This window comes from Callithrix jacchus, chromosome 10, assembly GCF_049354715.1.
Source record: "Callithrix jacchus isolate 240 chromosome 10, calJac240_pri, whole genome shotgun sequence".
Taxonomy (NCBI): Eukaryota; Metazoa; Chordata; class Mammalia; order Primates; family Cebidae; genus Callithrix; species Callithrix jacchus.
The window spans coordinates 20,633,174-20,644,031 of NC_133511.1; the positions used below are offsets into that span (position 1 = coordinate 20,633,174).

The 10,858-nt window shown below is 43.9% G+C and overlaps 1 protein-coding gene across 12 annotated transcripts in view; it reads left to right on the top strand.

Annotated features, from left to right (window-relative positions):
- The window catches only part of GRIK4 (glutamate ionotropic receptor kainate type subunit 4), a 489,633-nt gene that overhangs the window by 474,208 nt on the left and 4,567 nt on the right, over positions 1 to 10,858 (top strand). For all 12 annotated transcript variants that reach the window (XM_078339710.1, XM_078339708.1, XM_054241643.2 and 9 more), the window contains one exon: positions 8,603 to 8,721. In XM_078339710.1, the coding sequence (XP_078195836.1) occupies positions 8,603 to 8,721 (119 nt within the window). The remainder of the gene's footprint in view (positions 1 to 8,602; positions 8,722 to 10,858) is intronic.

Below are 10,858 nucleotides of genomic sequence, written 5' to 3' on the forward strand. Positions count from 1 at the left end.
GGAAAATAAATAGTGGAAGTCATCCTGCCCAGGTCCCAAATGCATTCAAAGATTTCTGAGTGCTATCAGCCAGCCAGTGTTAACTTGTCTCTCTGCTGTCATCCTTTGGAACAAGAGGGTGAGCTGTATTAATGAAAGGCTATGTTTCAGACTGGGGCTCTCTGGGAGATGTTATGCAAATCGCTCTGAAAATGAGGACTTCAGCTACTGTCCCAGCCATAGCTGCTAGTGCCAGTTTAATGTGGTGGCCCTATTTCTGCCATGGCTGGAGCCCAAGCAAACATTACTCAGAGAGGCTAAGAGGCTTCTTGGCCAAGTGAAACTGCACATGACCTCTTCCAAGCCAAGTAAGAAGCACTAGCCCAAAATGCGAGGAGCCATTCCTTGATCTCTCTCTGGTAAATTAGCCATCAAACTTACTATGGTATATAATCCATTGTTCAGGGATTTGGAAAAACAGGACCAACATGACCCAAAAGATCGCTTAAGTATTTTCTTTTTTTTTGAGATGGAGTCTTGCTCTGTTGTCCAGGCTAAAGCAACTTCCACCTCCCAGGTTCAAGCAATCCTCCTGCTTCGGCCTTCTGAGTACTTGGGATTACAGGCACCTGCCACCACACCTGGCTAATTTTTGTACTTTTAGTAGAGACGGGATATTACCATGTTGGCCAGGCTAGTCTCGAACTCCTGACCTCAAATGATCCACCCCCCCTCAGCCTCCCAAAGGGCTGGGATTGCAGGCTTGAGCCACCATGCCTGGCCTTCAAGTCTTTACGTGGCCACCCAGAATTGAGACCCAGGAATTTTTTTTTCCTGTGTCTCAGGCTGAACAGAGGGCAGTAGTTTTCACCTTCTTTCCCATGCAACTCCTGGGTGATGTTTCTTTTTTAGAATTTGAATCAGTTGGCTTTCATGTGTGCCTAAAGGAAGGAGAGAAATATGGAACGGGGCAGAGAGGGATGGAGGTGAAAGGAACTATGAGCAGGTCTGGTTTTCAGAGACCTCTGAAACTGAGAGTGGCTGCAGTTTTAATTAGAATGTACCAGACGACGCGCAGTGCCTAACATAATCTGTTTCTACTTTGTTATCCTATTAAAATGCGAGAACTTTCAAAGAAAAGGAACTGGTGCTTACCCCACTTCTAATCCAATATTACAGCTCAAACATTACTGCCAAATTCTAGAGAAGAATCCTAACATTGGGATGAGGCCACCAATCCCGAGTCTTTTTGCCAGGTCTCGCTTGCCTCTGGTAAGAGCCACAACATTACTTCACTGCCCCTCCGCCTCTGACTCTCCCTGCCTGTAGCTGGGTTACCGTCCACCTTCCCTCACTAAAAAAATGAAATGGCAGATCCTGTGGAAAACTGGAGATTACAAAAAGGAACAGGCTCCATTCCAAGCTGTTTCCTTTTCTTCTGCCTTTTCTTTTCAAAAACACTTATTTATTTATTTTCTCACTTAGCTGCTATAAAAAGAAATATCGCTAGCCACTCACAGACGCCGGCATCCCAATTCAAGGAGATTGGATTACTGAAGTCTTCGCAGAACAATTGCTAGACAAAACGGTGGTCTGTGAACTCCAAGGAAATTAAATACCTTTATCTTGAAAAACAGGAGCTCACAATCGGGCTTCAAAGGAACATAAATACACCACCAGGCTGTGAAAATCAGGGTTCCCTTTCAAGAATGGAAAAGAGGCCAGTGGCATTGACTCACAGAATCCTTGGAAAACAGGAAGTTTGCTGTCTGGCACTGTGGGAATGGAAGTGTGAGACATCTTAGCAAGAGTCGGGGTGAGTGATGGGGGTGGAGGGGGCCCCAGGGACGCTTTCCTCTCTCTTTCTTCTCATGGGGTCCAGCCTGGTTATCCTTGTTCTCTGGTTTCTCTGGAGAGAGCTGAGGCTGAAACCTGAATGTGGGAGTTTAGATAGTGTTTCAGAGAGATGCTGGGGAGGAAGCCTCTCTCTAATCATATTAGATCTATTGCTGAGAGAGGGAAACTCCAGAGGGGTTTCCAGAAACCACTATCAGAACAGAGGCAAATGGTGGCCCCACAAGTCTGCAACAAAGCAGGTCAGAATTGTTAAGACCAGCTCACTGTTTTCTGGAAACTGGGACAAGATTAAGTCAACAAATCATTGATTCAAACATGTGATGTCATGTTCTGAAGGACAGAAGGGGATTTTATAAGCTGAACTTAGCTCATACATAGACCCCCTCACTCCTGCCCTCTGTCCCTCTAGAGGTTCCCAGGAATGCCTTCAGTCATTAGGATGGCAGGTTGAGTCCTGTAATCACACCCCTGCAGCATGAGTGGATGCTGAGTGACCGAGAGAGGTGGTGCAGAGTAGGCGGGAGGGGTCCTGGCTTCAGTTTAGATCCAGGCACTTCCACTTGTCAGCTGTGGAACCTTGGGCGAGTAACCTGAACCCTCTGCACCTTTGTTTCCATGCCAGGAAAATGGAGGTAAGAGTAGCGCCTATTTCACAGGGTAACTGTAAGGATTGAGTTAAAGCATTGAGTGTGCTAACGTTGCTCATGGTAAACACTCATAAAAGGTCAGCTTTATATTTATACAGAGCATTAGCTTTGGAATAAGATTGAAGTAGAATTCACATTGGTTATGAAAACATGGACAACTTAAGTTCTCTGAATTTCTGTTTCTTTAACTGTGAATTGGGGACAATGGGCCTTCTCTATGGTGTTTTTAGTGATAATTGAATGAGATAGCAAATGAAATATGAGGCACTTGAACTCATATTTTGATGGATTATGAGCACCCTCCGATAGCCCGTGTTTTGATAAATTGTGAAATTTATCAAATACCTTGCTCATCCCTCTTCTAGTCTGAGTCCCTTTTGCCTACTTTTCTCCCATTATTCTCTCCAGAATCTGCTGGGTCTAGTCACCTGATGCCTTGGTGAATACAAGAAGAAATGGCATGCTTACCATTTCACAGTCCTCAGCAGTGCAACATGATGAATCACTTTGCATATTCTGAGAAGGTCATGTAGGTCAGTTTATATCTGGGCGCATGAAGTTGCTATTTATAATAATAAGCCCCTGGAGCTCGGACTGTTTGATGTATTTGTATGGCTGTAGGTGAATACAGTTCTGAAAGACAAAGTGCTTGAAAGCCCTATCAGTCCAAGAATCCATGTTCTCGTCCAAGGTGCTTGATGAGCCAACGTGGCACAGAGCTTCAGCACCTAGCATAGTGCCCAGCTCATGGAAGCTCCTCAGTCAAGATCTGTTGACCAATGTCAAAGAGCAGATACATTGTCTCTTGCTGGGATCTCGTGACACTCGTCAATCCTCTCTCTGTACAAGTGGATTCTCTGCACCTGCCTCCATGGCTTTTGTGGCCTCTGCCTTTTTGTTTCCCAGCCTTCCCTTGCTTTTTGTTCAAAAGGAGCTTCCCCTCTGTATTTTAGTTGCAGATTTCCACAGTGCTTTGTGGAGATTAGTGAGGGTTTTAAGGGTTAAGACACAAGTGTACCTGAATCCAAGAAGTGGCTATTAGCCAGATGGAACCAAAGGAAGAGCAAGTTGGTGGGTGGAGATCCACATCTCTAAACAGGTGTTCTCTTCCAGGGTGCCATTCCTCTTTGTAGTTCTAGAGACAAAGAACACCATTCATTTGCATTTGTGAACTATCATTTTGTGGGCAATCTGCGTGTGACATCAAAGTTAGTATTTGGCCAACCAGGAGTTTGTGGGGAGAGCGTGACTCTATTTCAGTTAATGCAACTGATTGCTGGGGCATAGCTGAGGCTCAGAGACTCAAGTGTCAGGAGAAAGTCCCAGTTTGTAAAGCCATCTGCCTGCATGGCTTACATGTGGTCCCATCTGAAGAAGGGAAGGAAAGAGATGATTAGATGTCTTTCCAGTCCCTCTTGTCGGTGCTGAGGCATCTGTGATTGCCATGTGGGCCTTGTAGGCTGGAGAGAGTTCATATCAAGGGCCCCTTCTGATGAATGTCGATGTGCTGTGGAAGGCATTTGACTTCTAGGAGAATGACTGATGACAGTGTTAAATGGAACTGCTGCACTCTCCGAACTCTCCCTTCCCACTCCCCGCTCCATCTGTTTTTCAACTCTGACTCTGCCAGCAGTCTATTCTTGCTTCCTGTTTCCAATAACTTCCTCAAGGCACGAATGGTATACAAGCCTCGCTTCTATGAGGAGGAGGCCACTCAGCCAGGAATCAGGAGGCTGGAGCCAACACCCATGATTAACATGCTGGCCCTGAAATGCGAGAAGCTGGGAAAGGAAGACTATGGGGTGTTTCAGTGACTCATGGTTTCTACCAGCTTCCTGTTAAACTTCAGCTCCCCCAAAGCCTTCCCTGACATAATCAAAATTATCCCAGTGCAGACCACATGCCTGTTGATAACTCGCCCAACACTCCCACCCAACATAGGTGGTCCATGTTGTGAATTGCCCGTGCCCTTCAGCCACCACTCGGTACAATCGGGGCCATCTTCCTCTGTCACCAGGCTGGAGCACTCAACCAGGGCTGTCAAGTTTTACCATTATTTCAAATAAAATTGAATTAGAAAGTAATACATATGGGTCTAGAGCTTTTGGTAATGAAGCCCTCTACATCTGGGATGTCCTTATCCTCTTTCTTTCTGCTCATTCTTTCCACAGACATTTACTGAGCTCCTATAATGGGCCAGGTACTACGATTATGAGGTTATAGGTTCTTCCCCTCAAGAAACTCACAGTCTAGTGGGAAATCCAGATACATAAATTAGTGTATTACTTAATGCACTCTTAGAGTGATAAACAAGGTATTATTAGTAAAACACAAAAGTAGTATAACTAAAAGTCAGCTAAGAGTAGAGAAGGCAGCCTGGAGGAAGTGACCACCGAGCTAAGTCTTGAAGGAAACGTTGAGGTTAGCCAGGTATGTGTCTGGGGAGTAGGGTTAGGTCCCAGGCAGAGGAATTAGCAGGGACAAAGGTATGGAAGGTGAGAGCAACAATGTTGTGTACTGGGAGCTATAAACAATTTTATCTCGCATAAGGATGTGTCAAAGTAAGATTTTGCATTTCAGAAAGATCATTGAGGCAACTACATAGAGTGCAGAGTTGAGGAGGAAACAGCTACAGGCAGGGAAATAGTTTTAAAGGCTATTGCAATAGTCTAAACAAGAGATGGTGGGTGCCTGAACTAGGGAAGTGGCAGGAGGAATAGAGAGATGGATAAGAAATTGAAAAATATTTAGGAGGCAAAATCAGCAGGACTTGGTAATAGCCAAGATATGGAGGCAGGAGAACAAAGGCAGGAAAATGAGAAGAAAATGTGCCCCGGGCCAATCAAAGGAGATCGAGGAGATTGGAAGAGAGCAGTGAGCAGTGGCTTTATAAAAAGCCAAGCTGGGGACGTGACTGACAATGTCAAGTGCTAAGAAATGTCATGCAAAACCAGGACAAGAACATTTCCATTAGGTTAGAAACAAAATGCTCATCGGTGACCACGGCAAGGGTGGTCTTAGTGGTGCAAGACAAAATTGCATGAGATGCAGATTGAATAGCAAGAACAAGAGTGTATTCAAAACAGAATTATTTTCTCCTTTAGATCCCATAGACAGAGTTACTTGGAGCTTAACAGCTTTTTGAGTGTCCAAATTATGTTTGAGGTCTGAAAAAAAAGTACTGGCTTCAGAATGCAAAAAGGAAACTGCAAAATTAAATTAAGACATGTTTAATTAAATATCTCCAAAATGCAGCGTTGTTTCAACTTCATTAATCTTTAAATTTAATATTCATAAAAACTTCATTACATGTAGAAATAAGTTTTTGGTTAGATTTTTAATTTTGCGACATTCTTTTGTATGTATGTGCAGAGAAATCACAGCCAATTGTAAGTTAACTGATTCTTGCCACTCGGTAATATCGGAAACAAAAAAATTTTAAATGCATTTAACATAAGATGTGGGTACATTTTGTTCCACTTGCTTTTATGTGAAATGGGTCCTCCAAATGTAAGTATTTTTAAGGGCTTTTAGGTCTTAAAATAGTTCTGATGTAGACAACTCTCAAAAAGCTTGGCCATGGGAGGAGAGAAGTGTTGATTAGATAGAATTGGAGAGAGTAAGGAGGATTTCTTTGTTTTTAAGGAGAGAGAAACATGAGTATGTGAACATACTGAAGGAGAGAGCCAGTGGAGATTGGAGGAGGACCAGGGAGGTGACTGATAGGGAGGCAGGGGCACAGCTGGAACACAGGTAGCAGAAGAAGACCTAAAGGGAAAAGAAAACCCCCTCTCCAGAAACAAGAGGAATGTGAGACTCTCTGCAAGGAGACTCTTTTCCTGTTTTCTTTTTTGTTTTTTGATTTTTTTTGAGATGGAGTCTCACTTTGTTACCCAGGCCGGAATGCAGTGGCACGATCTCTGCTCAAATGGCAGCCTCTGCCTCCTGGGTTCAAGCGACTCTCCTATCTCAGCCTTCTAAGTAGCTGGGATTACAGGTGTGAGCCAGTGTGCCTGGCCTCTTTCCTGTTTTCTATCTCAAGCACAATTATTGCCAAGTGATGGGGGCATCCTGTAAAATCTCAGCAGTCACTCCAATTACCTGAGCAGGTGGCCATTCTGCATGTCACCACCATCATTTCCCCATTCACGGGGGATGTTCACCTGGCCACCCTCCACAGGGGCTGGCCCGCAAACGTAATTCATCCATGTTGCACAGATACACATGCTAACACTCCAGTTCTCACCGCCCCGAAATCTGTGGGATGAGGTGTCTGCCTACAAACCCCAGCCAGCTCCCTGGTACATTCCTCTTAAGTGTCACTCTTTCATCCCCTCCTTCTTGTGGCTCTTAATGCTCCCAGAGTGAAAACCTTCCACTCAAATGGCCCAGGTTAGAGGGGCAGGTGTTAACATAAGATGTGAGTGCATTTTCTTCTACTTACTTTTTTTAAATTGTACTTTAAGCTCTGGGGTACATGAGCACATCCCTCAGGGTTGTTGCATAGGTACACACATGCCATGGTGGTTTGCTGTTTCCCTCCCCACCTCGCCTACATCAGACATTCTTCTACTTACTTTTATGTGAGATGGGGCCTCCCAATATAGGTGTTTTAAGGGCTTTTTGCCCATTTAAGCACCTCCCTCCTGGAAGGTAGAATTGAGTTTTTAAATGATCCCCTATTTTTGATTATTCAAAATAGAGGATTCCGCATTCACGCAGGCACTCAAGACTTGACTGTGGACCTGGGGATCAGAGTGTGTAGTTCATTTGGTGTGTCCGTCATGGGAGTCCTCAGAGTCATTCTAAGCAGATTTTCAGTTGTAGGCAGGGACTGCTACTGCACTGGGTTATTTTAAAAACAAAAATCAGACATCTACTTGGGGCTTTGTGAAAGGAGACCCCAGGCATCCTGAAATGGCAAGATAGGGCTATTTTTCCAGCTTTCCAAGGTGCAAAAGGTAGCATCGATTTCTGCTCCGGCCCTGTGACTCATTTATAGTGCCATGAGAAGCTGACTGCCCCTGACGCTGACGAGGCTCCATGTTTTGTGAGGACACTACTGATTAAACATTGAAATGTGCAAGCTTTCCTGAAGAACACTGTACGCAAGAGACCCTCCTGGATGAAAGATGTCTTTTGATTGCTGATTGTGGCCTCAGTTGAATCAGGGAGTTATGCGTTTTTGATGCACCCCCTAAAGTTTGGGTTTCTCTAATGCCAAAAAAAAAAAAAACCATTTGATGACATAGCTGAACTCAATGTTTGACAAGGTGGAAATGAAACAGCCATATCCTGTAAGTATTTACTGACTATATACTATACGCCAGGTATCATGCTATGCAGTGAGGACATGACTAGAAACGATGTCAGATTCCCAGGAACATGCAAACTTGCACAATGCGTCTAACATTACCGATTTGTAGACTAATTTTATGAAAGGTAGAAAGAATCACCTGGGAAACTTCTATAAAAATACAGATTTCTGGGCCCCATGTCTAGTAAAGATACTGATTCGGGTGGGTCTGTGGTAAGAACTGGGAATCAATATTTTTAGCAAGCTTTCTAGGCGGTTCTGATGGCAGCTGGTTTGGGAACCACTCGTTTGGTGGGATAAAAAGTTTTACTTTTCAAATAAATATTTTAGTCACATGTTGACAAAGGTAGGTAAATATATTTTTTTCTATTCATGGTTTGATCAAAACAGTTGCTTTCCTAATAAATACAATATTAGGCAGATTGAGTAAAACTTTGATGCAGCTGTTAGAATGTACAGGTATTTTGGTGCCATGTCTCTCTCTATAAGCTGTCAGAGTTTGCCTGAGCCCTCTTCTTAAATGGCCCTCACCTCCCAGTCCAAGACACCCTTTGATAGGCTTCTTGCCAGGCTCCTTGATTGGTTGCAAGATCTCTCTCTTCCATTGTATTTCAACTATGTTGCATTTTTTTCCAGATGAATAATTAAATCTCTTTAAGGACTGGGTGTCTACATGTCAGGTAGACACATGGGTGTCTACAGCACTCGAGTTCTTGTTTAAATGACTTTAGCATTTTTGATATAATGATTATGTGTTCCTGATCTTTTACAATATTTTTCATTTGCTATCACTTTCTTACAGGCCTGGGAATGGAGAATATTGGTGGAATCTTTGTGGTTCTTATTTGTGGCTTAATCGTGGCCATTTTTATGGCTATGTTGGAGTTTTTATGGACTCTCAGACACTCAGAAGCAACTGAGGTAAACTTTCAAAGGGGTATGATCCATAGTGTTGGCAGATGGGGTGAAGTTCACAGGCTCGTACACATATCAAGTCATTTCAGATGCTTCCCACAGTGAAATGAGAATCCCGGTGCTCAGCAGAGGGGATTTGGATCAGTGCTTCATTACTTAGTAATTATGCAGCCACAGAAGGGGCACTTAACCTCTCCAGCCTTCAGAATTTTCTTTGAAACAGCCCAGCAAATAAACATGTGAAAAAGCTTTTATGAACAACAAAGCCTTCTAGAACTATCATTTAAGATGTGGTGGAGAAAAATAGGTGAGAGTACCAGGTTACTATGGAAAAGATGACCTCAGTCCTTTCATTTCAAATATGTTTTTGCCTAGCAGGGAAAGATCCTTAGAGATATCCCGACTCATGTGAACCCAAGAATTTTATCTTCCTTCTCAGGGATTTTGAATAAGTTCAGTTCCCCAACTGTGGCTTTGAGACAGGATATATAAACTTTACCCAGACTGAACAGTTCGAGAAGAAGGAAGAAGACTTCATCCCACTCTTCTTCTAACCCACTCCAGGGAAGATATATAAATCCTCACATGTTAATTGCATGATTAGATTTTTAAAAAGTTACATTAGCTATCTCAGTCTCTCAACTCTGAATCTTCCTAAAACCTTCTTCCCTAATTGGCACCGGGGAAACACCTCACAGCAGGACAGACAGTGTCCCTGGACGTCTATGGAGTCTGGCCTCACATGGAACCTCACCACAGCACTGCCTGCCAGTCCTGGTCCTCCTCTGTGCTCAGCCTCTTTCCTGTCTCCTTGTAGGACTTATCCATTCCTCAAGTCCCTCCGCTTCTGCATGCATAGAGCTTCATTTTACTTCCCATCTCCCAAGAAATCAGGAGTGGCCAGCCCTGCATTAAAATCCCCACTGAACATCTCCCCACAGCTCAGCCACCCTGCAGCTGCAGCAGATACCCCAGTCCTCCCGCTGTCTCTTCCTTGATCCTGTCTTTTCTCAACTACTCCAGGATTATCCTTTCTCCCCTGTATTTTTTCTGCCTGCTCTTTCTACAATCCACGATTATGCATGTGTCTGCCATATTTTAATATAATCGGAAGATTACTATTGCTCTTGCTCTATCCCTCTCCTTTTCCAAACCAAGGGGATCCAGCTGAGAGAATCTCAGTCTCTATCTCCTTACCCCCCATTTGGTCCACAACCCAGGGCAGACTGGCTTCTCCCCACCCATTCACTGAAAGGCCATGGCTTAAAGGCCTGACCCCTCTCAATGGACCAAACCAAAAAGAATCTATTGGGCCTTATTGGACGTCATTGTGTCCCCTGATGATGCGGATACTTTCTTTCAGAATCTCTCCTCCCTTGCCTTGCATGGCACCCAGCTCACTTGGTTCCCCTCATGTTGCTGTCTCCAGCTTTACTGGATTTCTCCTTTTGCCCACCCCTTAAAAGGTGATGGTCCTTACTTATTCCCTAAGACTTAAATCAAGTGTTCCCTTCCTTGTGAATCTTTCCCCATTCCTCCTGCTGTCTCTCCTGAACCAGCAATTGGTAATCCTCCTCCTTCCTGACACCACCGTAACCTATGCACAGAGCACTTACACACCACATTGCAATTATTATAGTATCAGCCCCCTACTAGAGATTGAGCTGCCTGAAGTAAAGACTGTCTTCTGTCCCTGGGCTTGACAGACAGCAGAGAATAGAGTATACACACAGGAGACAGTCAATAAATCTATGTTGTTAATTATTGTCACACGTAACAGATTAGGCAAGTGATACTGTTTTTATTGTTGTAGTTATTATTAGAAGCACAGAGAGATTAAGTGATTTGTTTCTGCTATTTAGTTAACAATTGGGGGATGTGATGGGGGCCTATAACCCAAGCGGGAGACCTAATGTAGGCCACATTCCATTAGGTGACATCACCTTTCTGTAACTGCTTCACATTTCATTATTCTCCCCAAAGCTCACCCATGGTCTGGAAGTACATTGAAAAATTCAGCAAGGAGTTAGAGCACTCCCAATAGCTAAAATGAAGAGTCAGTGCTATGTGAGCCATTTGGCTCTTTTATGGTAGGACAGTCTTCCCATTGATAGAATTGGATGAAAGATCTGAAGACTTCTGC